The sequence below is a fragment of the Oryzias melastigma genome, linkage group LG16, assembly GCF_002922805.2.
Source record: "Oryzias melastigma strain HK-1 linkage group LG16, ASM292280v2, whole genome shotgun sequence".
Lineage (NCBI taxonomy): Eukaryota > Metazoa > Chordata > Actinopteri > Beloniformes > Adrianichthyidae > Oryzias > Oryzias melastigma.
Window position 1 is genome coordinate 9,375,411 of NC_050527.1, and position 27,673 is coordinate 9,403,083.

Consider the following 27,673-nt stretch of genomic DNA (forward strand, 5'->3'; position numbering starts at 1 on the left):
AACTTGCAAGATCCAATATAACAACTAAACTTCCCAAGATTTTAGTGGAAACATTAAAATAAATATGTCAGTTTTATTTTACTTTAGCAGCATTGTAGCAATACTGCTAAAGGAGAGTTTGTACTTTACAAGATAATTCATATAATTTACCTACAAATTAGGAGTCTTTAATTTAAATCAAACTAAACTGCTTTTTTACAATATATTTATTTTATTATCAGTGCTCAAGTTATTCCTCAGGACAACATTATGTGACTTCTAAAGCATTGTTTGCTTTTGTTGAACTATCAAAAACCTTATGTTTAGTTTTAAACACATTTGTTTAATTCTCTTCAGTGGTTCACTAGCTGAAACATATATCAATGGAATCAAAAAGGAAATGCAATTTTTCTGACTAACAACAAACATCTATATATGACAAAAACATAGTATCCTTGCTTCTCTGTGTTGACCATATCTAATACTATACACTAAACATTTAAAATTGATCAATATGTTGTTTTTTTAACCCCTTTTTCATATGACAATTTTTAGATTAAATGTGTCAACAAAAAGAAAAGCAACATAAAACATCTTTAAAAGAGCAACAAGTCTTCCTGGAAGTGTTCTGACATGTTGGTATTTATTATGTTAAAGGTTTGATTGTAATCAGATTAAGTTAGGATCAGATTACTGTTCTCAGCCTGTTTGGTGATGACTTGCCCAGCAGTATGACCCAACCTTGTTTCACAAACCCTTCATGCGTGAGAATTTGTTTAATACATTTGTAATTTGAAGTTCAACGTGTTTGCATCGCCCTTTAGTGCCACTGACCTGACAAACAGGTTACAGTTTTGTGCTGCGTTCACGGCCCGTGTCGTCATCAGTACACACCTACTACCGTGGAACTGAACGGAGAAATCCGAGCTGTCTCGACATCCGTCCACTTCCTTTATGTGGAAGTCCTCACTGTGTCAAAGTGAACTTGAACAGAAGGGCATGTCGTCACCCGAGGTGAACACTTGAGCGGGACTTCACAGTGGATGCCTTTCTCCCTGTCATCATGGGTGACCTGAACACAACCGGGTCCATAACCCGAAAGAGAAGAGCGACTCTGTCCGCCGCGAAAGCCTCGAACCTGCAGCCGCTGAGCGAGATCCCCGCGAGGCTCGCGCTCGGGGACCCCAGCCCTGAAAATGAACCCAGAAACCGCCGGGAGAGGACCAAGACGAAAAGCGACACAAGGAGTCAAAATAGTGACATTAGTGCAAGACTGAGGTGAGTTTGCAGAGTATTTCGAAACCATGCCCCAGGCAAACCTACCCGCTTTAATAAACTTTCCCCTTCGCCTGATGTATTTTTTGCGACGGTTTACGACAGTGTTGGTCAGAAAATGGCAAAAACAAGACACCCAGGTCGTTTTTTGTAGTTCTGTTTTTCCCCTGTTTTTTTTTTCTCCGTTTCTGTGAAGTTTAGATAAACTTACCCGAATTGTTACTATAAACTTAGTCTGTTGTTAGCTGTTAAACTTAGTTCTAAATATATAGCAGAGAACATTTACATTTTATTGGCTGCTGCTGCAGGAAGACAAAAGTTGGAACCCAAATGTTTTTGACCTCATTTTCTGGGTCACTGGGGTCATTGTATTTCACACCTCACGCCTCAGCAGTGTTGGTCAGTCACACCATTAAAGTTATGGTGAAACCATCAGGGGTGGCTGGTCAAGGCTTCACTGTGTCGGACAGGTGAAACATGAGGCCTCTTCCTCTGTTTAAGGTTGTTCTTTTCTACTCCAGTTACCTTGAATTCAAGTTTTTTTGGTTCCCAAGACATGGATGACTGGGAAGCTACACTAGAAGATGCACATTACTTGTGTGTTTATCATTGTCCTTGAATAAGCAAATATATCTGTATATATTTGAGTCATAAAAACACATACTCAGGTTAAAATAAATGTCTTTGGAAAAAGTAGATAGTTTAAAAAAAATGGGATCCTTCTGAGTATAAATCACTAATTTGAAAAAAAAAATATTGTCAAAAAATAAAAAAGTAGTTTTTCAATTACAAATTTGAAAAACTAATAATTTAAAGAATTATGTTGGAATCATAAACATGAAAGCCCTAATTTCATTGCACTACTCTATTTCTTAAATTTCATTGTATCCTGTTGATAAGTTTTCCATGAAATAAATCTGAAGGTTTACCTCCTCGATAAATAAAGTTTTAAATTGATTAGTGACTAAGAAGTGTCTTATCTGGTTGTTTATTTGTACTATCTATGTAGAGTGTGTCCTATGTCTTGTTTGATCAAGGCAGGTATGGATCTTAGTAGTGTCCTGTCTTTTAATAACACTGCATTATTATCACCAGATCCTAAGATTCCTGTGGCCTCATATGTGGCTCAGGAAGTTGATGTCTTTGCAGAATCCTCTTCTATTCAACCTTTATCTACATTTCTGCAGCTGCCACAAGACACAGCAGTCCCTTTTGAGTTCGGCCAGTGGCTACAGTAACTACAGAGGAATACTCAACTGGTGTGTGGTCATGCTGGTAAGAAGTGTTTCTACACTCTCTCCCCACAATTTTAGCTTTGATACATTGATACATATCAGAACTTTGAGTACTTTGAGTTAAGGGTGGTGTTCTCTCAGTGGATGTTTATGCAGACTTTGTAAGTCATAAAAGTTTTACAATACCAGTTACTGATATTAAAAGGGCAATAATGATTTTTTTCAGTAGAAGAAGAGTGTCACTGATGTAGTTGAAAGGATTTCTGCACTATGAGGCACACCGTCAACAAATAGTCTATTTTAGACTCATCATGTATTAGGCGCACTGAACTATAAGAGCCATCTATAAGTCCGTCAGTCAGACTTTATTAACTGTGTTCACAGTAACTCTAGAACTTGTTTGTATCATGCTTCACTTTAGCTGTTTTAGCGGATTAACAATACCTGTAAATCCCACATTTTTGTAACAGAATAATAACACAAAAACAAATATTACTGTTACTATGCTAACTCCCCACCTTAATCCATGTATAAGATGCTCCTGATATAAGGCGCGCCATCATTTCATGAAAAAATAAGAACTTTAGGTGTACCATATGTTGCTAAACCCTTTTTGTTTTAATGTATTAGTCCTGTGTACAGCACAGTTACATCTTTGTAATTAAAAATGTAAAGTGAAAAGGCTAGCCCCACACTTCAGTAGTTCCACTCCAAAGAGTTTAACAAATGCCGCGGTATAGATTGAACTTTCACAAACACCCTGTTGGCGTTGTTATCCAGCTCTGGCCTACAACCCTTAAAATGTAAATAGAACAGCTCCAACCAGATGAGAAATCCATAGCTCCTAAAACACACTGAACAACCAACAGTGGCAAATCACAGCTTCACTTTAATGTATGGAATGTACCCATTTTACTGTCCCATGCAGACACACCTATCTAAAGATGTATCAGTCAGGAAAGACGAGAGGCAAGACAGAACTGCCCCAACACCGCCGGGGTTTTTATGATTCACAAGTAGGTGGAGTTAGGGGCAGGAGGTGGGTTGTTTCACACTACTGTAATACCAGGGATGCCACAATTCTGGATTTAAAAAAACTGTAAATTACAGCATTAAACCAAATTGTGGCTAGTAATTATTAAAGAGGCATAAATGGGGAAGAAAACAACTTTATTAAAACCTGACAGCTCATTGCTAAGAGGCTAAGAAGAAAAGTTATCCAGATACGACTGGATAGAGATAATTAGTGCATTAACATATATAAAGTACATTTATTTTTTAAAAATATTTATGATTTTACTAATTCCAGTTCGGGCTCCAGAACATGCTAGAATTAAACTCAGATATTTTATTGACAGAGCACAGCTGCTTTGAGTTTGTCCTAACGAGCGGACATGTTACAGTTGCACTTTATGCACGTAAAAAAGTAAACGTTTAAAGCAAAAGTATTAATTATGTTTTTGCTTTAAATGAGGGATGTCGAATTACGAGTTGAGTCAGTGTTTTTTCATAATAATTTTTACACCAAAAACATAATTAAAATGTATTTTGTATGGTTTTACATTCAATTGTGTGTAATTTATGATTTTTCTTATATATAAATATATATCATCTATGTGTGGAACCTGCCCTACCTTCCCTAAAATGTACAATTTTGACAACTTTATTTTGCTTTAACCAGGTTCTATGTAACAGTGTCATTGAATCATTATTAATAAAGTTTTCAAGCACGAATAATCACATTCAAATTGCTACACTAAACCAAATAAAGCAAAAAATTGACATTTTCTTGCTGTTTTTAACAAACATGTCCTTCTGGAAAATGTAAGTTCTTCAAAATCTATCCTTATTTCTCTGCAGGAATGAGCTTGATTCTCAGTGAATTTCTGTAAAATTACTAGGATTTTGTCTTTGCTAATAAAACATTATAGTTGATTATGAAATGAGCAAAGACAATAAGCCTCTAGGAATGATGTGGGAGGAGGAATGAAAGGCAAAAAGAATAATAACTGTGGAGAATATAATACACTTGTTTTTAACTGTTAATGATTAAGATTGAGTTGCAAAATTATTATGTTTACATTTTTCTTTAAATAATTTGTGTGTTTTATTGTAGGTGCTGAGTAATGCTCGCCTCTTCTTAGAAAACCTGTTGAAGTAAGTATGTTTAAGTAATAAAATATTAGACTTTTTCCATTCTACAGTGTTTAAATTTTAAGTGATATGTAGAGTAAAAAACACACCATGTCCTCGTAATGGTGAATTATAAATCAGTTTTTTCTATAAATTTGTGAAATTATTCCGTTATTCTGCCTTATTTTGTATTTTTTTCTACAAATTTGTACAAGTATGCTGTTATTGTATGGTATTTTGTATTTAACTATTATGAACGTGTTTTTCCATTTTACTCCATGTTGCATGTCAAATGTTGTCTTGAAATTGTCAGTGTCAATGCAAGAGTCTCAAAGCTTTCTCAGTTTTATCTATACTTTTGTCAGTTTATTCGCAATTGAGTTTCTGTGATCCACAAAGGGCAATAAATATTAAAAAAGTTGGGGGGAAATTGATCAAATCAAGCATAACTTAAAAAATGTCCAAATTCTGGGTGAATTCCAGCATAATTTGATTAATGACCTGAAGCATTTGTGAAATTCAGAGGGATTTCAAGTAATATGAGAATTTCCTCCTATTTTTTTGCCCTCAGTTACTGTTGAAGTGTAGCAGTCTAGTTACATCCAGTCAGAAGGACTTAATTTCAAGAAGTAGGCTTTTGTGCCAGTTGATTTTAATCACATTATGTCAGCAGAAGTTGTGTTGAAACCTCAAATAGCTCATTTGAGAGGGTTTATATTGACAGCAATAAAGCTCCTACGCTATTAAGAATTGTTTTTCTATTTGTATTTCTCCAGGTATGGTGTTCTTGTGGATCCTGTTCAGGTGATTTCCTTGTTTCTGAATGATCCCTACAGCTGGCCTGCAGCATGCCTGGTGATCGGTACGTAACCCTTTAGTGCAGCATTTCAAAATAAAACCACTGAGTCATGTCATGAAGCACAAATATGTTTTGTACTGATAATTTTGGTTGTGTGTGGATGGAAACTTGCATAGATCGTAGTTGCACAAGAATGTTTTCACTGGTTTGCCGTGTTTGCTTAAACACACAAGTGCATGCTGCCGTAGTCTTTTCTATTTTTTTACTTTTACAGTGCATTGCAGTGAAAGTCTGCAGTGGTCCAGCTTGCAGTGTCTCCTGAGGAACAATCACCTGCCCTATATTCTCCACACTTGTACTTTCTAGAAAAGAGGGGGAGCCAGAACTGGGGGAGCAATAGAAAGTTGTGAAGAGGAGGAATGAGAGAAGCATTAAATGGAAGATTAAATTAGGCGAATGAATGCACATGGAGGATGGGAAGAAGAGGGCAGAATCAAAGGGCCTCATGGAGACAGGACAGGAGAAGAGGAGGAGTGAAAGAAGAAAAGTGGATGGAATGAGCTCAAATGACTGCAGGAACAAATGGGGACAACAGGTCAGGGTGAGAGTCAGTTTGCAGTGGCATGGACAGTAATGCTGCCTATTTACACAGGGAAGAGTCTGAGGCGTTGCACCAGCAGCAACACACACATACAGAAACTAAACTAAACAGAGAAGACAAGAAAAGCAGTTTAAAAGATACAACTCCAAACTGTAACATTTTGCATTCATGAAAATAGAAGGTTGATTGTATGAGTTGTAAAAGTTAAGACATGCACTTTTTAAAAGTAAGTTGTCAGTTTGTTGCCTTCTGTTTAAATGATTTTACAAAATGTGTGTTGATGTCCAGTATTATGACAAAAATGTGTGTTTGAGCTCAGTGGTTGTTGCCATTTTGGCAGGATATGACTTCACCAAAACATGACTATTTCTAAATATAAGCTAGACAGGTTGACTGTCCAGTTTAGTCACTTTAGAGCAAAGACTGTAACCTGTGAGATTTTTGTATTTTTTCCATAATTTGAATGTATGAAAAAAACATAATACTGATACTTTTAAACTCAATCTTTAAAATTGTCATCAAAATAAAACTAAAAAGGAAAAGATAAAGTCAATATATCAGTTTTTGCTATAAAATGTATCACCTTAAAGACCCACTCCAATCATCTTTTGAACTATTTTCAGAGTGTTCACAGTGAAATATTTATAATATGTAGCTGTTTTAGCCAAAATCAAAAACACGTGTCGTCCTCTAAGACTAAGGCTGGATCCATATTTTCCCCTACCCCTACAGCTTCTCCCTATCCCTTCAATTATAGGGGCATTTGTAGGGGTAGGGTTGCCAAAAATAGTTGTGCTGTGCCGTGGAAGATGGGCACTTTTCTTCATGTGACGTTTTGTTTTAGCACGACGTTTTAAAGTTAAAAAAATGATGTTGTGCTACTAGCTTTGCGCTAACGTTTCTGACCGGCAACTGTTGATGACATCATCAAGTCGGTGTAACATCCAAATTTGAAGACACTATTTTTCCAGAACTCTCCGCTTGAAGGGATGAATGGAGGAGTAGGAAGAATCCGTAGAGGGAAGAATTTGGATTTTGCCGTAGTTTCAGTGGAACTGCAGTAGATCGTTAGAAATTTGCCACTGAGTTGTGGGCGGGACCGTTAGCACGGAGCAACTCCACCCCCTTTTCCTCCTACCGTTCCAGCATATTTTCAACGTTACAAGAACAAGTTAAAACAGCACAATTTTCATTGAAGAGAGTCTTAAACGTTTGAGTGAGAGTTGCATGATTCGTGTGTGTGATTGTGTTCTGCAACCTGTTCAGAGTGCACCTAGTCTTCACCCAACAGGAGCTGGGATAGGCTCCAGCAACCCCAGAACCCTGAAAGGCATTCAGTGGCTTTGGAAAATTGAAGCAAATAAAGACTGATTCTATTTATATATATAGTTTTACTTTATGAAATTGTAGTTCTTATAAGATACTAATTTAAAGATAAATCTTTCCAAAAATAAGTCTTCATTCTGAATGTGTTTGTGGCTGCATATGATTCAGAGTTTGTACTCTTTGCTTTCGTTGGCAGTATCCAATGTGTTCATTGTGGTTGCCCTCTACACTGAGAGACAGCTGTCGAAGGTGAGTGGAGCAGCTCTGCTTGCATTTAAACACCGGAGCACAGTGGATTTCAACTCAAGTGTGAAATTTGGAGCACTTTGCAGTTCTCAGGAGGGATTATTTTTGCTAAAACTGTGTGACTGGGCGACTCTCTACAGTTGCATCTGCACATGTTAAATGGTAAAATGAATTAGTCTCACCATTTGCATTCAGGGCATATTCAGTTATGCTCTGTCTGTTTGGCATGAATATGGAAAATTACCAGCCCTGTTTTTTCCTCCAAACTTAACTAGGCCACCATCAGGAGAAATGTCATCTGTTCATAAGCAGACTTAATAAAATCATAAAATATTCATTTTTTTAAAAGAATGAGGTCAACAATAAATTGTCCAAGTTAAATCATTTTGTCTGCTTTTTTCTTTACGATTTAATTCTTTTAAATCATGTTTTGTTTCAGGGTTCTTTCAGTGAACGTGTGGGGTTCCTGATCCATTTCATCAACCTGGCAGTCATTCTAACATTCCCTGCTGCAGTGGTACTGCTACTGCCTTCTGTGACACCAGGTAAATACTTCTCATCTTTCAAAATCTGTCTATACCTTGATTTTTCCATCTTTTCTGTTCATGCTATCACATTTTAAACAGCATCAGTTAACCACCTTAAAGGTGCGGTAAAGTGATATTTATCTCACACAAAGTTGTAATAGTAGTTGTCTCGATGCTGCAGTTGTTCATGACTAGATTGTTATTCTTATCTGAAGAGCAGATAAGGTGGCAATGCCAAAATGGGCGTGGCCAGAGTCATTCAAAGGTCTCCCAACGTTTTTATCACAGAGCCTGACAGCAAACATGGCTGCCTGCCATAAACCAAACACTCATTGTGGATCTAGTTTTTAATGCTTAATCTTGTTTAGGGTCATGAAGTTGCTGGAGCCTATCCAAGGCAGAATACACCCTGAACAGGTCGCCAGACCGTCACAGAGCCCTAACAATCCAATCACTTTGTTCACTTTAAGGAACACAGTTTTCCCTCAAGTCATAGATTTATTAAAAATAACTTAAAATTAAACTCAAAGCTCTTTAAATACATTTAATGCCCTAAGAGAACTAAATATCCATCTGGATTTAGTAAATTTAACATTACATTTATCACCAGATCATCACTAATTAGGATTCAGAGTTTGTGATTCTTTTCACTTCCACCTCCACATATGTCTGTGCTTTCTGTCTTCGGTAGCTGATTCGAAGACAATCAAACAGTTTAGAGGCCAAACTGAGCTGGAGAGACAGATGGTTAATGGATAAGATCTGTTGTTGTATGATGCCAGGTGTGCTGCAGACCTCATCTTCACCCAGTTGGCACAACAGGCAGTTTGGCTCTGTGCGTTTCTCAGTGCGCGAGTGTAGTAGGTTTGTTCCTTTTTTCGACACGGTCTGTTTGGAACGAGCATATGTTTGCAGTTGATGGACCGCCGGATGACAAACAGCTCAGCTGGTGAGCTTAAGTCTTTAAAACATGTTTATTGAGCTTTTTGAAATCAGTTTTAGCCAGTCGGTCGGTAAATACTGGCAAAGTGTCGCCCGCTGCGGTCTTTTAACCGCTTATAAATAAATGGTGAACAGCTGGGTCACTTTAATTAAGGTAATTAGCTCCACATTTTTGAATCTGGAATTTTACTGATATACATATATATTTTTGGTTGAATTTTCTCTGAAATTTCTTATTCTTTCACACCTTCTTCTACCACCTGCTTACTGTCACTCCCTTCTTCCTCCAATTTCTGCTCCTCCAAATAATTTGTTTGTTCGTTTTCCTTCGTATAAATGTTGTGAACCATCAGCTGCTCATTTCCCCCCCCTTTTTTCACAGTGGGTGGTGCATTTGCGCTTGGTATCTACACCATTCTCTTCCTGAAGCTCTACTCCTATAAGGATGTCAACTTGTGGTGCAGGGAGCTGAGCACTGTCAAAGCCAGGAGGATGGTCAGATCTCTGTCCTGTAAGTTACACTTACGTGTTCACACATTGTTGGTGTAGCTTGATGGGAAAAAAAAGCAAGCAAAGCTTTTTTTAAGCCTTTAAAATGTCTTTCTTTCCACTACAGTGACACCTGCTGGAGGAATCCTGTCACTGCAGCTCTTATAAAAACCTTACATTTTGATTACAAATCTTTACTCCTAAAGCTTTATTATGTAAAATGTTGTGCATTTGGTTTAGCATGACAATGTGGGTTTTTTCTGTTTTGACATATATTTTAAATGTATACTTTAGGTCCTACACCTCAGCACTTCCACAAAGGCGAACACAAGGTGTGTTACCCTGGAAATCTCACCATCAGAGGTATTCAAACTCATCCTTGTCATTTTTACTGTTTTTTTTATATCCTCATTTGTGACTTTCTCTCTGTTTACAGACATGTACTACTTTGTGTTTGCCCCGACTCTGTGCTACGAGCTCAACTTCCCTCGCTCCCCTGAAATACGCATGAGTTTCCTGTTGAGACGGCTATTTGAGATGGTGAGGAGGCATTTTGTGTCAGCATCATTTAATTACAATGACAGATCAGCTGACCGTAGTGCTTTTTCACTTACTTATATCACAAGTTAGGATCTCAAAACGAAAAAAAAATAGCATCAAATAGTGTTTTTATGAATCAATTTAATGCTTTCCATTTTAATTTATATGATTCTATAGTTCTGCTTGTTTTTACTTTAGTATCAGAAAATGAAGAAGCATAAATCGCAAGTTTTATTTTATTTTGGAATGTTTAATTTTTTGTCTAGTTGAGCTTATGTGGCTGACAATAGTTTCAGAGTGATTTTTTTTTTTTTTAATGAGAAATTTCACTCTTTTTGATCAAATCTGGGCTGTAGATAAAATAATTACAACAGATGGGAAATCTTGCCATCTTGAGAAAAAAGTAGTTCAATCTTGACATTTTAATCAACAACTTAAAAGTAATTTGAGGTGATTTTTTTCATCAGATTAAAATAAAAGAATAAAAATGTATTTCTCAACTGCAATTTTAATCTGAAGCATGTTGTGTTCTTTCCACAGCTCTTTTTTATCCAGATATTGGTTGGTCTAACCCAGCAGGTATCTTTTCAAACCTTTTAAACATTCCTTATTTAGAAAACACCTTTCTGCTAATAGATTACAAAATCTACACTTTTTAAATATAAAAAAAAACTGAAAATGAGCAGCGTTGTTTGTTTATCTTCATATTAGTGGATGATTCCCATCATTCAGAGCTCCATGAAACCACTAGAAGTAAGAATCCAAAATACTAAATAATAAAGATAAAATCATCCTAAAAATGTAAAACATCCTTTAGTTGATGGGTTCTCTTTTCTGTTAGGACATGGATTTATCCCTGATGACTGAGCGCCTCCTAAGATTAGCGGTAAATAAGCAAACTTCTTTTTCTTTTTTTTTTTGCTGTGATATGTTTTATAAAAACATACAAGTAGCTATTAAATGTATGTTATTTAAGAACCAGGTTTAACAATTAAGACATGACTGCCAATTTACCAAAAGAAAACATCTGTTGGGATGTAAGTTTGTCAAAAGTTCAGTGCCATGTGATCATATAATAAATACACGTAAATATTCACAATTTAATCTCAGCATGTGAAAAAGTAACTAGTGAAATTTTAAGTTTTTCTTTATTTTCTAGAGACTGGATTAAAAGGAAAAATATTCAGAGGGGGAGGTCAGTGTTTGTGACTGTCTTTTGTCTCACTAGGTTCCCAATCACCTCTTGTGGTTGATGTTTTTCTACTCGTTCTTCCACTCATCTATGAATTTTACAGCAGAGCTGCTGCGCTTTGGGGACAGACAGTTTTACAAGGACTGGTGGTAAGTTTGTTACCAACACAATGTTGGTGGAATTGACCGAGCGAGACGCAGAGTCTCAAAAAAACTGCTTTTTATCACATGAAAAAAGAGACTTTAGAAACTAGTTTAGTCATCTATTATAAAAGCTTAATACCTCTGAGGTTTTTTCAAAGTGCTGCGTGAGCATTTTCTGAATACAATAATCTTTCTTAGAATCTTTTAATGTTTCTTTTTATTTTTATTTTTCTTAATATTTCCTCTGTCATTATTATTGATGAACCTGCAGTGGAAAAACCTCTCAAGTCTGTAAAAATGCTCTTTTCAGGAATTCCGAGTCGGTGACATATTTCTGGCAGAACTGGAACATCCCCGTGCACAAGTGGTGTCTGCGGTAAACCGTCCACACACTAAAGCACTTTGGGGGGAAATGAACGCCTGAACACTTGAGAGCTGCAACAGAATTGATGCTGGAAGACAAACTTAATGAGGCACACTGATGTATTTAGGAAATTGATTCATCATGCTTTGGTTATAAAGTGATAGTGAAAACACCATCTGCAGTGAGGCCCACAGCAGGAGGAGGAAATGGGACAAATAAAGCAAAGGGAATGCAAAGATACATATATTTTTTATGAGTTTTGTTGGAAGAAAAGTAGGGTGACTCCAACCGACAGATTTTAGTGTCAAAAAGATTCACTTAAAATGTTAAAAGTATTTTTTTTGCCTATATAATAAGCTATAAAACACTCATTTATGTTTCAGACATTTTTACAAACCTCTGCTGAGGAGAGGAGTCAGTAAAATGGCCAGCCAATCAGCTGTCTTCTTCTTGTCGGCCTTCTTCCATGAGGTAAGATCTGCTGGTAGAACACTTTCAAAGCATGTATGATAAAAAAGGAAACAATATGGCAAATATTCACATTGAGTGAAAACATTTTTATTCCTCTTCTGTCTCTGCATCAGTACTTGGTGAGCGTTCCTCTCAGGATGTTCAGACTTTGGGCGTTCACCGGCATGATGGCACAGGTGAGACCCAACTTTGTAAGTTTGCTTTGACAAAAATGAAAAAGCTTCTGCAGTTAAAGGACAGATGTACGAGGGAAAGAGAATAAAAGGTTAGGGAATGATGATGAGGAGAGCAAACAATAATGAGGAATAAATGACCGGATAATAAGAGTAAAAATAAAGGAACTGATGAAAGAATAAAACAAATAAAAACTCATAAGCTGAAGGAATGAACAAGTAAAAGAAGAAAAATTTAAGTTAAAAGTAACAAAAAAAAGAAAAGAAAAAAAAAGTTTAGCTGGGGTTAAAAATACCTGTGATGATATCATGGCAGTGGTTGAGGTGTGGTTTAGGGCTATAAAAGGGAGTCAAATCAGGATCATCCCTCAACTGATGAATCAAACTTTAGGGGAGCATTATCACTGCTGTTCGCTCCGAACACAGGTGGCGCAGACAGCAGACTGTATTCTGGTGCAGAAATGATGTCACACAATGTCAGTTATGTCATGGTAGCCAATAGCACAAAAAACCCACACAGATAAAATTATGTTCAGCAGCAAAACGGAAAAGTCTGAGTTGAAACTATAAATTGAGGCCTGAAAGCAAAGAAGGAGAAAAACAAACGTAAAAGTTAAAAAGTTAAAAGTAAAAAACAGTTACAGATCAACTTTTGTTTTTCATTCTGTAACAGTTTTGAATTTGTGTGTGTTTTTTTTTTCCAAGTTTTCAATATTTCTTCAAAAATCATTTTTTTTATTTTTTTAAATGCTTCTTTTAAGTTTGCAATGTGAACTTCAGAGTTTAACATTCTAACTTCAAAGGCGTCCTCAGTGACAGAAAATAGCACAATCATTGAACTTCCATAAGTCTGTGTGCGTATTTTTCAAATTTTAAATCTTTTTTTTTTTACCCTATACATTAACTTCATGACTTTAAACCAATCAAGTGCACAAGTCCAACTGATCACGAAATCTCAATCCCAATCTGTTTATTGGTGCTTGTTCTGCAGCTTCCACTAGCCTGGTTTGTCGGTCGCTTCCTCCGTGGTAACTATGGCAACGCGGCAGTGTGGATGTCACTCATCATCGGTCAGCCGTTCGCCGTGTTGATGTATGTCCATGACTACTACGTGATGCACTACAAACACGAGGAGGCTTGACTCCCCCCCTTCCACAAAACGGCCCGTCCATCTTAATGAACACAATAAAAAAGCGCTTGTTTACAATTATTCTTACTCCTTAAATCTCATCTTTTAAAAATGAGACAAACCATTCAGTGTTTACCGTGTGGTACTACCATAAATAAACATCACTAGGTATTCTTAGTTAAATGCCTTAAAAATGGCGACTTCCTGTTTAGAATTCAAGAAAAAAAGCTGTAAATCCCAGCACACTGCTGAATAGGAATGTGGAAAGAATGAAAAAATGTGGTTTTAAACTCAGGTAATGTTAAAATGATGGTCAGTCGGAGCTGAAACTCCAGACAAATAAATAAAAACTTGTTTTCAGGACTGCAGGAAACAAGAAGAGTATAAAGACTTGCTGTACTCTTGATATTTTCTTTACACAGACAGTATATTCATGGTAGCTGGAATTTTAATGTTTTTTTTTGTTTTGTTTTTGAGTTTGGGAGCCAAAGTGTCTGTACTCTGGTTTTACAGTAAAAGGGAACAAGAAATGAATGTATACCTATAGGACTGTGTTTTTATTAATTATGTTTCCATGACTTTCTTTGGGGCCAGCAATACTGTACACTTTGACTTGTTGAAATGTTTGTATTTTTACCTCAAGTGCCATTAAATGGAGAAAATGTGTCTTTAGATGCATTTAATGGACTGTATGCAAGTGTTAACAACTAAGTAAAGAATTTTACCAGAGAAACAAAAATAAGTTTGTTTTTATTTATTTTGTCATGAGAAACAAAAAAGCTAATTATTTAATATAAATCTATAAAATAAACGGAATTTAAATTTTAAAGAACAGGATTCCAACAACAAAAATTTAATGCACCATAAATGAGAATAAAAAATACACAGATGAGCAATAAAATTGGCAAAAGTGCACAAATTTATTTTTAGATTGTAAATGTTCCGTCTTTGACTGTAATAAAGCCCCCAAACATTCTATTTTATTTTTCAGATTAATCTAATAATGATTTAGTTTTGCTAAAAGCCCCATCCAAAACACATTTTAACCTTTATTTAACCAGATAAAAGACCCTTTGAGATCTTTTGTAAAGGACACATTAACATATTTCAAAAGATAAACAAGTAGAAAAGTTTATAAAAGTTAAACTATAAAAGAAAGTAAATTTGCACAAAAACTGCCAATTAAATGGCTAAGAACCAAATAAGCAACAAATCAGAAACATAAACACAGTTTGAATGACTCTCATTTGTTTTTTTCCCTTTAAGTTGGCACAAAAAGAGGGATAAAAGAAGAGTTTTGTGGATCAGCGTCATCCATTGAGGATACCACCACATACTTTTTGAAGGCCGCTCTGTGCTGGTGTACAGCCTGTTCCAACCCTCGGAACGCAACGATACACAAGGTTTAGAGAGCGAAGGTGTTTTGTAGAGACATTTATAAAAAAAAAAAATCATGGAGGTAAAAAGTTTGCAGACACCATGAGTTCATGAGGTCCGAGGAAAAAAAGCAGGATTAATTTATTAATAGAATTCAAGCTTCACCTTCAATTTACTGACTATTTTACAATATACATTGGGGAAAAATGATGATTAAAAATCCGATGTACCTATAGCTTAAAACTGCTTACTAATTTGCATGCTTTCAAAAATCCCTCAACTTTATGTTTTTTGTGCATTTAACATCAATTTTAGTAAATGCCAAAGAGTTGGGACGACTGAAAAAGCAGATTTCAAGTACACAAAGTTCAGGTAAATGTTGTGTACTTATATAGCACTTTTCCACCACATTCATTTTTTTTTCTATTTGACCTTTATTAAGAAAAAAGATAAAGAAACAAAATCTTATTTTTAACTGTGGCCTGGCAAAAGTCAAGACATTTTGAGAAAGAAAAGAATAAAGTGTTCCGGGGAACACAGGGCAAAAATCTGCAATAATACATGTATTTATTAAAATAATACATTTATTAAAATCATTAGAATCATAACACTAGGTTACAGCAACATTTGTCTTTAAAACAATAACTAAGATTCATTTTAAAAACTGTTTAAATGATTCCAGCTTCTGTTCAGTTTGATTTAGGGGCTGTTAACAGAATCCGTTTTGCAGATTTGGGGTAGTACAAATGGGGTGAAGTGTGTAACAGCTGGCTACAATAAACTAAGACCAAGGAGAGTTTTGTAAATTAACAGCAACCAGTGGGTTGAATTGAGTGAATAAGGAAGTCCAGTTTAGTGAAGAGTAGAGGGTACACTGGTGGGTTTTGAAGTGAGCATTTGTTATAAATAATCTTGATTAAGGTCCAAAAGCTTTACAGTCACAGTCCTATAGATTCACAAAGTGATAGAGCTCCAATACGCTCAACCTGAACCACCAGCAGCAATATTGGGTTCAGTGTTCAAGGACATTTGATACTTGGGAAATGGGAATCAAACCTGCAATCCTCCAATTGGTAGAAAGATAAAAAATAAAGGTATGCAAGTGGTACATGACTTCACATGTTGGTACTTTTATTAATGATATAATAGAGAATAAAATGGGATCTAAAATTGAGCCCTGAGGGACTCCTTTCAGCACTTAAAAAGAAAAGCTAGAATATTTTAATTAAAAACAGGCATCAAATGCACCTAAAAAGGTCAGCACAGTATCAACACAAAACAGTCTTGTTTTACATATACTAAACTCCTGCTTTTACATTTGTGGCTCCAAACGTACAAACATTATCAGTGTTGCATTAGTCTAACCCTAACAGCTGCCTGTAGCTCGTCATCCAAAGCTCTGAAGAGTTATCCTCTAACTTCTCCAGGCAGTCTTGTTGTTTAGTTTCCTTTAATCTACAAAATCTTAATTCTCTCCGTTTCCTTTCGATTTGTTACAACACATTTAAACGTGTCCCGCAGTTTATTTCATAATAGATATTTTTTCTTTAAAGTAATTAAGTTACAAAGCAGTTAATGCAAATCACATCTGTTGTGCCCTCACAGAACGTTGCTGCTAAACGGCTCCTTTTTTAATCACAAGAAGTTGGCCAAATGAAATGACTCGTGACATCATTTAGTGATTTTGGTTATGATCAAACTTCCTGCAGGCTTAGCATTAAAGTGAAAATGGGAAAAGTTTTACAATTTTGCTTCAGGGTCATCTGGTAGTAGAAGGCCGTGTCACATTCCAGTGCGCGTGCGGATTTGTCCGGTCTGACGACACGGCGGTGAACCTGCAATTCTTCAGAGAGACAGAAAATTCAACAATTCGCCTTACTGGAAGCTTGTGTGTGACAATTTCTCAAACAATCATGACTCAGGATTAGAGTGCACTGGAGAAATACTTTGCTAAAGAATCACCTCAGTAAAATAGGTCAATCTTATTTCTGATCCAAAATCCTATTTTTTGATCTTACATAGATTTTATTTTTGTCATGGAATGTGTGGGACCATCATTCTCGTGTCTCTTTTGAGGTTTAGTTTGTTTGAAAGATGAGCAATGTTTAGAGTTGATACATTTGAGCATGATTTACATGGCACAACATTAAACTAAATGTTCCTATTTTATTTAGAAATCATTTTCTTCTGTTCATCAGAGATACTTTTAAGCCCATGTCAAGTCTGAATCCTAATTTATTAAAAAAAAAAAAGTCTTTATTGTGGACCAACTTTCCCCTTTTCTCCCGAGTTTAACAAAATCCCGTGAATATCAAATGCTGTAGTTCTTCAAACGACCACTAGAGGCAAGTTTCAAAAGGGAGAAACGTTCCATCAGCTTCAACGATAAGATTTTTATGCCCAACATCTATTTTAAAGGACATTGCAGTTCATTTTTAGTCATAATCATAATAACGTCACATATTTGTAGCCAAGCAAAACATGGTTTATGTGTCCGTCCCATTTCTGGCTTTATTTTTGCCACACACCATCTAAAGAACATCAGAGATGATCCACCCGGTGTGTTTAAGCTGGAGAAAAAGAAACAAAAGTAATAAAGACATTAATGCTTCCATTTATTTGAGATAATCTGAAATATCTAGATCTTCTTCAATGCACTAAAGGCCCGTTTCTGTCAAACACAGTCTGTTCAGACCTGGATCAGTGAAAATGTTTACTTAGTGGAGATAATGTGTGCACTACACAGGTGTTGCATATCACGGCACTGATTAGACTGCATGATTACAGCACAGGTGTGGCTTTGGCTGGAAGCAGTAAAAGGATACAAAAAAAATAATGTTTTAATAGTGTGAAATCCTGCATTGAAGCCTATTCACTGCTAACAAATAGTAACTGATGGTTCCTTCAACTGTGGTCCTACAAAGATGGAATGACCCAATTCAGCCACAACACTCCCAATAATTGAAAGAAGAAGAAGAAAAAAAGCTTCTTAAGACTATTTTATTTTTATTTTTTTATTTTTAGCATTTCTATGAGTTTTCTATGTCTATCAGTTGCTCAGTCATATTTTTGTTTGTGTTGCCCCTCAGTCAAAGGTTGCTTAGATACAAGTGTCCACTGATAACGTTTGAGGAGACAAAATCACTCAGATATTCAGACCACGATGTGAAAAATATCTATGCTTAAGGAATCTTATTCTGTACATGGAAACGAGAAAACAAGCTAGTTAAACATAAAATCTTCCTAATCTTATGTGTTATTATTGTAGTGTCTGTTTATGAACTTCCTGTATTGAGATAAGAGTTTAGATAAGTCATCCGGGTTAATCAGAAACAAACTAGTACAGCCTGGCAGGACTCTCTTCCAATTCTTTAAATGAGATCTAAATATAAATTCAATTGTTTTTATTCATTAACCAATCTACTTTTGAATGAAGCTGCCAACAAAGACAAACTGCTGGTGCTCTCATTGCATCATTTTCTAAATTCCTGTTAAACTGAGGAACCTAAACAAACTCAATTCTGAAGTTTCCACAACAATTAGGAGTAATAAAAGAGGTTTAGTAATAGGAAGATTTTCTGTTTCCAGTGGGACACATTATTTTACCTGGTCACATCCACTCAGCTGTATGAACTCTTCATGTTTTATCTCTATATCTCTCTTTAACTTCCCCTCTGTTCCTCCTCTTTGCACTCTTCTTCAGTAACAGGTTGATCCATGGATCTCCTGACACCAGTGATTTCCGGAATTTTCTGAGAAAGGCCTGTGATTAAAGATGATTCTCTAGACAGGAAACCAGAAGAGGAAAAATGTGTCTTATTCTACAAGATGGATGGAGAGCGGGTTCAGGGACTCGCTGCAGAGACCTGCCGAGCCATCCCTGCGAATCCATCTTCCAGTCAGGCGTGGGCGTACTTTTTATTCATCTACTCGAGTTTGAAACACACAAAAACTTGTTTAAAGTTATGTTTGAAGCAGACATGAATTAATCATCTTCACTTAACAAATCCCATGCAAACAATTCCTGTCTTTTCTCCATTTTACTTTTTTTTCTTCTTCTCAACTCAAGTGATAATCCATCCATCCATCTTCTTAATCTCTTTGGGGGTTATGGGGTTGCTGGAGCCTATCCCAGCTACTAATGGGTGAAAGGGGGATACACTGAACAGACTGCAAGTCTGTCGCAGCCCCACAACTAATAATAATAAATACACAAATGCTACCATAAATGTCTGTAGCTGCACAATCTGCCAGTGGAGATTTCATGCAACACAAATGAAGTTGACAAGAAGAATTTTCTGCCACTTTGAGAGGAAATCACAACACGATGAAAGAGTGTCAGAAAACTTGTTGGGCTTGATGTGTTTTGAAGTTTGACAGATGAAAAGCTCCACTGTTTGTGTGGAGTTTGTTTGTAAAATTTCACTGAAAGAATCCAGACGAGGGTTTTTGCATCGGGTTTCATCAGAAGCTGATTTATCCATCAATTCTTTTTCTTGTTCCTCATCCGGTTTGGAGGTTCGGAGCTGCCAGGAAGAGAAAGGTTGAGAGCATCCTGGACATGTTTTCACATCCATCACTGAACAAACTTGTGTATTTTTTGTATTAGAGGATCATTTTGCCTGCACAACCCTGTGTTGTCAGATGATATGAAGAATATTCTTTAACCTGTTGGGGGGAAAAAAAATCAAAGACTTTTGACTTTTTTCTTCCTTTCTTCACAGGTTTGTTCTAAACGTCAAATTGAGAGTGAAGTTAAACAAATCTGTCCCACTTGAGAAAGTAGACATACTGTTCCTGCATGTTGTAATAAAACCAAATATAAAGCAACCGCTCATTTCCCAGAATATCTTGTTTTAAGATGCACAACTATCTTTAATCAATTCACCATTTTATTTAATTTTGTTTGCAAATCTTTAAAAAAGTCTATCAATTTTACAAGTTAATGGTTTTGACTCCTCCCTACTTTCCCTGATGACCCAAATAACTAAATAAAATGTGTCTCACTGTTCTTCTGGTGGGTATAATAGAACAATATGCTGTCTGACAGTTCTGCGTGAGCATGGGTGTCAATGGGCACACATGTGACTGTCCTTGCATAATGTAAACACATGCTGGGACTTCCTCTGTGAAACTGCAGGCTGGCTTCAGAATGTGAGGAGTGGGAGGCAGAGTCACCGGCTGAGGAGACCAAACTGGTGCTAAATTAAAGAAAAACAGGGAAACGTATATATACGGATGAAATAATGAGGCGGAAGAATCTGTGGATACTGTAGTTTCATAGAGAGAAATAAGAGACAGAAGACTCCAGAGGGAATGGAATTTTCTTGGCTCAGATTCGTCAACGAACGTTTATTATTGCAGCATTCCAAAGTTAATGGTAAATGAGCAACTTTAAAAAGAAAAAAAACGAACCGGAGGAGCTAAAGTAATGCAAAATATGTACTGACACTTGAAGAGATGGATTTTTTTAAGCTCTGATGAAGATTTTCAGATAAAAAGAGGAATACCAACAGATCCTATGTGTCATGATTTCATTTCCCTTCTGCTCAACAGGTAAGTTGTTTGAATTTCTTTTTTCTAAATCCTCGTTTTTTTAAACAAAAACATCATTTTTTTGACTCAAAAGTTCACAAAATTCCGTTTTCGAACCAAAAATCCGACCGTCTTTTTCTTCCAGTTTGAGAACAAACTTGGCGCACCTAAAATTAGAGTGAAAGCAGCAACAGAAGGTTCCGTTTGCCCTCAGGGCTTCTCTGTAAACCTCTAATCTGATGATGTACAGAGTGGGATCTGCGTACCACTGCCCCACCATTTCTCTCCTTTCATAATGTTTCCATCTCACAACACACACACACGGACTCCCACACTGCTGGAATTTATTTAGACAATGTTATTTGCGATCTGCCTCCAGGCCTACTGCACTCCTCTCAGCATCACTTTGCAGTTATTGCATCACTGCTCTCTTTGATGCTGGGGAAGAGGAGCAACAGTCGAAACAGAAGCGGTGATGTATTAGATTAGAGCTGAGTTGGTTCGCATCAGATCAAATTACAAAATTTACAGGCGACTTTACAGTGTGCTGCATTTCCCTTCATTAAAGATATACTTCTTTTTTTTAAAAAAACGCTTTCTAGAAAAATGTATATTTTCTTACTTTTAAGCCAGGCATAAAAGTCCTTTATTAATTTAGCGCTTCACTGAGCTTTAACAGAATTTGTGGTTGGCAGTTCATCCATTTCCTCCTGCAGAAACAGGTTTGCATTCAATAAGAAGCACCTGTTTAATGACAGATATGCTAAAACTGGATCTCTGCTATCTTTTTTTGTGTTTTTATAAAACCCACTGCGTGAAACTAGTTAGTAGGGAGCTTTTGTAAATAATTTACCCTTCTTAGTGCAATTTTCAACTTGATGTGACCATCAAAATCAATCTAATATCCTCCTATACCAGCCACGTAAACAGTAACTAAATGTTCCAACTCGTGTTGTTGTTTGTGTGACCAGATAAAGAAAGAGAACACAAAGTGCTGCAAAGGTTAAAAGTCTATCTTCATTTTGAAACCATTTCCATATATAAATGAGCTATAATTTGTCTCTAATTCAGTGAAGAAGTTCTCTAAAATGTTCAAATCACAAACATCTAATGGGATGACCATCACTCTGGCAGTCACTCCTCTCTGCATTCCTTTGATTGAAGTTCTATTTGTTCACTCACAATGTACTTGTACAAACTCTTCTTAAGGCCACATTGTTCCTGGGAGCCTTCAGTGCTGCAGAAATTAACCCCTTCCTTTCTAGGCTGCCACATGAAAGGGCAGTGAACTCCTTAGAACAGATCATTTATTTCTGTTTAACTTTTAAACCTCAAAAAATATATAATTTTAGGTTTGTTTTTGATGTAATTAGAACTAATAAACTTAATTTTGTCGTTTCCAATAACTGAGTTGACCATTCCACCCCTTAGTATCCCTTAACTATAATGACAATGCTAAATATAGTATGGAATTGTTAAAAAAAAATAAAAGTATCGTATGACCATAAATGAATCTGTCTTAGTCCATCCAGGAGATGTTGACATTTTCCATTCCCAGAGCTCGGCACAGCCTGCAGCTGCAGACATTAGTTAGGACAGGATATGTTTGGGCTCAGGATTCTCTTTCCCTCAGCTCAGCTTCCAATCACTGAAAAGCCACTGGAATATTATTTTTTATTGTACCATTTCATCTCGACCAAAAAAAAATAAAAATATAAATCTGCACTTCAACAAACAATTTCCCAGGGCGACGCTTGTTAGCTGTGTTAATGATGATGAGCTGGCTCCAGTAAGCTGACTAATATCAGGGGATGTCACTATGAAAACACCCATTCATTTTCCTCATTGGTCTAAATGTTGTGCGGATGGACTGCTTGTGTTCCTGACCATGAATCCCATTATTCATGTCTCACCCTCAGCTGAGCGGATGATTCTCATTAGCCAGAGCAGACTGCATTTTTCATCATTTAGATTATATATTTTTTACTGCTTTATGAGTTATGAGCAATAAGGGAATACAAGACAAGAAGCAGAATATCTTTAACTTTCCAGATGGAGTGCACATGAGTAATTAAACTGCATTTTTATAGAAGAATGGATGACATGCTGCCCTCCAGATAGGTTTGGGTTGGCTGACTTTAAGAAGCTTTAAAATCTGTTCAAACGTTAGTGGACAAATCATAGCTTTGATTGTGTCAGTGAACTTCTTTTATTATGAAAATCTTATAAGTCGTTGCTGTTTTTCTTTTAAATTTCCTTTAAAAAACATGGTGTATTTTACATTATGTAGTCACTGACTGCCCTCTACTGTCCTATATACACACTTGATCCTTTTTTTTCTCAGAATCACTGAAGTAATTTACTTGTTAAAGTCTCATAAACGCAGAATTTAGGTTCTTCCCTGCAAGACATCATGGCAATAAACAGTGCAATAAAAAGCTATCACCTTTCTGACGGTTTAAACACGATGTTCACACATTTTCATGCATATTTCATGGAAGAGAAGTTTATTGGATTGTGTCTGCTTGCACCGGCGTATCTGTTCAAATTGCTTTCCTCAATAAAATCATGCGAAACAAAAGTTGGATCTGTAAATATCCTGTTCCCACACAAACAGAGGAGAATCCCCCTGTTTATACCAGCTATGAGAAGAACTGGCCACCCTTGTTAGAGGTAAATAAACACACAGGCCAGTTTTTGACCTCAGGGTCATCTCATACCAGCCTAAAATAACTGTTGTACCATTGAGATGGGATCGGTGTAACATGGAGGATGTGAACCCATATTTATCCTGTTTTTTGTTGTGGCTTTTTGGTCAGAGACTGATATATTTTTTTTTTTTTTTTTACTCCCGGTGTACATGTTCATAAACAAGAAAATACAAATACAGGTTGGTATGAAGCTTAAATTATGGCGGAAGCAACTTTTTTTTGCTGTCAGAGGCAGTCCAGTTTTGCAAAAAGCCCAACAATAACCAAAGAGAAATAAACAAATATGTCGGATTCTAAATGCAAATAGAGAAAAGTCTTATTAACTGTATTTAAAGATGAAAATTATGTTTTTTGAGTTTTTAACATGAACATGCAACATTTTTCATATATAAAAAACAAATGTAATAAGAAATCATTTCATTTTTGCATTTTGGAGTATTTCTACTTTTAAATCGCTGTCAATCAAACTGTCACAAAGACAGTCTTTTTGAATTAACGAGACGTTGAGATGTCAGAACAGCCCAAGCGTGCATGCACAGGCTCCCCGATCCGCCCAGCGTCCAAAAGCTCAGGTGCAGAAGAGAAGATGGCCTCCTCCCATTTCCGACTTAGGTTTATCAATCCATTCTTACCATGAGTTATCTGATCGTAACAAATATATATTTTGCAATAACAGGACAGTAACTCGTTAAAACAGATTATTGCATCCGTATCACATTTAAATCCCTTTTTTTGGCAAACTGACTATTAATATTAATTCATAATGACCACATTCGGCTACAGGTCATCACGAAAAAGCTTTGATAACAAGATAATTAAAGAAATAAACTAAAGCTTTCTAAACATCAGAACATCAGAAGTTACAAAAACAAAACCATTCTGATCCATCTGCTTGTAGACGATCACTGAAGCTTGTCCCTTTCCTTAGCATCTGGCTCAAATCAATATAGCTGGACACTTCCGATATAGCTTGAATTTTTTTGTAGCAGCGATGAAGATTTATGGCATCATCATCAAAAACGGAGGGTCAAAGGTGGGAGGAGTTGCTTCAAAATAGATATAAAATTAGGCTTTTTGTGACATTTAAGGATTTTTGGTTAAAAGCTTCATAATCACAATTAAAACATAAAAAAAAATCTCATAAGGGGACGACAATCCCAATGAAGGAAACCTTTATTTTGTCAATTGTCCATACAAGACAACAGCTCTTTCAAAGTAAAATACAAATGTTGTGTTCCAGTATTTTAATTTCTTAACGTAATGGCGGTCTGTGTGTGTGTTATTGTTTCTTACAGCTACAAATACCGGTGCCATCCTCTCAGATCAGATTATAAACGTTGGGCACATCACCATGATGATCAACCACAGCAGTACTGAAGCATGGACCTTCATCAACGCTTCCAATCACACCCTAACGGCCCCCACAAGAGCAGCTAACAGAAGCAGCATGGAGGCATATCTTCAAAAGCTTGCACATTTAGATGAAGGACTCTACAATGACTTTTATGGCCTCTGGATTACATTGATAGTCATAAACTGTCTTATTTTTCTAGTAGGTGATTTTTTTTTGCATCACATACATTACTTCTTTCCCAGATGTTTCACCTGCATCTCCCTCTGCTCCCCAGGTGGGCATGATCCTCAACACCGTTGCACTGTATGTTTTCTGTTTCCGCACCAACCCAAAGACCTCCTCAGTGATCTACACCATCAACCTGGCCGTGACTGACCTGATGGGGAATCTGTCTCTGCCGACCCGTATCCTGCTGTACTACAGCGGCGGCGCTTGCCTCACCTGCTCCTACATGCACATTTTCAGCTACTTTGTTAACATGTACTGCAGCATCTTGTTTCTAACCTGCATATGCGTGGACCGTTACCTCACCATTGTGCAGGTGAGTGTCCACAGTTGTGTCTATTGTTACCTGCTGATCACGCTTTAAATCTTGTTGTTGTTTTTCTGTCAGGTGGAAGCTTCTCGACGCTGGAGGAACTCCAGCGTTGCCAAATGTGTGTGCATTTCAGTCTGGCTGTTTGCCATCGTGGTCACATACTCCTCTCTATCGACTGCTTTCCAAAACACAGGCTGCTGCATCGCAAAGCTTCTCGTTCTGACCATCACAGAGTTCTTCTTACCTTATGTCGTCATTTTGGTCTTTACGCTACGCATTATGTGGGCCCTGATTGACCGGCGGCTGATGCAGCAGAGCAGGTATAGGAGAGGGAATGAGCAGTATCAATAAGGCCCACATTTCTTTTTAAATGTCAGAGTGTTTTAAAGAAATTTACAGGAAGAAAGTGAATGAACATAAAGAGTAAGTATAGAGATTCCTTTTTTTTCTTCACAGGGAAAGAAGACAGAAAGCTGTTCAGTTGCTGGCCACTGTACTGGTCATCTTCACAATCTGCTTCACACCTTTCCACGTCAGACAGGTAAGTGCGACAGAAAGGTCCATATGTTGCAAAAACGTTCAATTACATTAAAAATTACTGCAAAAAAAAACACATGTAAACCAAATTCTTATAGAAACTTGCTGAATGCTGAATAGTTTTAGAGGTAGAACTTAATCAAAAATACAGAGTTTTAAGTGTTTCTCATATCGCATTACCCAAGAATGCTGCTTTAGGCTTTAAAAGATTTAGCCGTATTATCTTAAACTGTTAAAAACACTTAGATTTGAGATGTAATTACACTTTTGGAAGGGAACTGATCATTAGTCTATAAATGGAAGGCATCATGTTTGTACGCCTGAAGGCAGAAAGACAATTTGTTCTATCTTAGCAATCTATGGTGCATATTAAAAGCATCATAATGCAAGGGCTATTTTTAGTGCATCCAAAGTGGTTCATGTAGCCTGAGAATGCAGCAAAAGGACTGACCTTACTTCATTACAGCTGGAGAACATTTAAGAGACAAATGTCTCCGACTATTACAAGATCAGTCATAAAAAAGAGCCAAAAGAGGACAAGAAAAGCAGGAGGCTAAGACGTGAGCAAATGATCATTTCTGTCAAATAAAAAAGGAAAGTCTTTTAAAATGAAATTAACCAAACTTCATTTTTAAGAGGTCAAAATCGAACATTTCAAGGTTTAAAGAAGTCAAAGAAACAACCTTTGAACTGTTTTGAATCTGTTTTTGACTTCCATACTTTTCTGTTTTTGTAGGTTTGGGTTTACTTCTACCCAGATATGCCGTATAATGTGATTGTGTACCACTTAACAGTCACTCTCAGCAGTTTAAACAGCTGCATGGATCCTATTGTTTACTGCTTTGTTACAAATAATTTCCAGGTAAGACCTTATTTATTTATTTTTTTTGCAATATTCTGTTCAAATAAGTTCCTTTTCTTCCTCTGTTCTTATTTTCTTCCCTTTGGTTATGATTTGTTCATAAATCACTTTTTTATTTACTGAGTTGCTTCATAACGTGACACCATTGCCTTCCCCCAGGCTACTGTGAGACATCTTTTCCGGCGTGCCGAGCCGGAGCGGACCAGTGGGGAAATTGTCAGTGTGCAGCACAGCTCTAAGGCCTAGGGAGGGACAGCCACTCATAATGTGATGGTGATGATGAAGATTATCGGCACAGTGCAAAGAGACAATTGGAGAAAGAGTTGCATGCTGTGAAACTGCTTTTTATACTGTTTGCTTGGACTCTGCAAAAATGCTGATCAACTGCAGCTAGAAAAAGTTATTTAATGAAATTTCTTTGAGAACAATTTTGGAATCCCTTCACAATTAAAACAAAGTGTAATTAAACTGTCTTTTATTACAAAGGGGATTTTTTTTCCAACTGAATTTTCTAGACTTGTGTTTCATATCAGCACTATAACACTTTTTTGTTTTGAAAAGCTGAAGAACCTTTTGCATTTATTGTCAAGAAAAAGCAGACGTAGGCATTGATGATTATGCATTGCATTAAAAAAAACTACATACGTTTTGTGAGCCTTCAAACTTATTATCATGGAAGCTAACATATTTGATAGGAAACCTGTGTTTAAAAGTATAAATAAGTGGTTATTGCAACTTTAAAAAATAGAGAAATTCAGAATTGTATTTGTAAAAATACAAACAAACAGCAAAGTTAATATCCCCTAAAAATGATTGATTTTTATTAAGCTTGAGGGGTTGAATAGAAAATCTAAACTAAACCTTTGAGAATTGACTTTTTTCTTCTGTCCGCAACATAAAGGTCGCATGCCACAAACCATGATAATAAAAATGACTGCGCTTAAGATTACTATTTACACTCATGCTGAGTAACAATTGGCTCAATTTTTTTTATTAAAAAAAACATTAAATTACTGTAAATTCGAATTTTTTTAGACTTTTGAAAATTTACAGAAGCCGATGTTTGTGACAACTAATTATTACAAATTTTAATTTCCTTGGGAGGTCTATATTGATTCTTTCCAGTACACAATAATTAGTCGGTTACTGTAACAACTTGTCATCATATTTTAACATTTAAAAATACTTTTGAATA

At 36.4% G+C, this 27,673-nt stretch overlaps 2 protein-coding genes across 2 annotated transcripts; both read left to right on the forward strand.

The window, feature by feature from the left end:
* Positions 1–866: 866 nt before the first annotated feature.
* Positions 867–14,303, forward strand: dgat1b (diacylglycerol O-acyltransferase 1b). The gene is made up of 17 exons (XM_024267048.1): positions 867–1,257; positions 2,442–2,529; positions 4,606–4,646; positions 5,399–5,484; positions 7,545–7,597; positions 8,034–8,139; positions 9,446–9,574; positions 9,847–9,915; positions 9,989–10,092; positions 10,633–10,671; positions 10,804–10,845; positions 10,934–10,978; positions 11,321–11,433; positions 11,738–11,803; positions 12,175–12,262; positions 12,376–12,438; positions 13,427–14,303. The coding sequence occupies exons 1-17, from the start codon at positions 1,043–1,045 to the stop codon at positions 13,574–13,576; spliced, it is 1,497 nt and encodes a 498-aa protein (XP_024122816.1). The 5' UTR covers positions 867–1,042; the 3' UTR covers positions 13,577–14,303.
* A 9,886-nt stretch (positions 14,304–24,189) lies between these two features.
* gpr20 (G protein-coupled receptor 20) lies at positions 24,190–27,122 on the forward strand. The gene is made up of 6 exons (XM_036215935.1): positions 24,190–24,739; positions 24,816–25,082; positions 25,155–25,399; positions 25,536–25,620; positions 26,353–26,478; positions 26,638–27,122. The coding sequence occupies exons 1-6, from the start codon at positions 24,539–24,541 to the stop codon at positions 26,722–26,724; spliced, it is 1,011 nt and encodes a 336-aa protein (XP_036071828.1). The 5' UTR covers positions 24,190–24,538; the 3' UTR covers positions 26,725–27,122.
* The last annotated feature ends 551 nt before the right edge of the window (positions 27,123–27,673 follow it).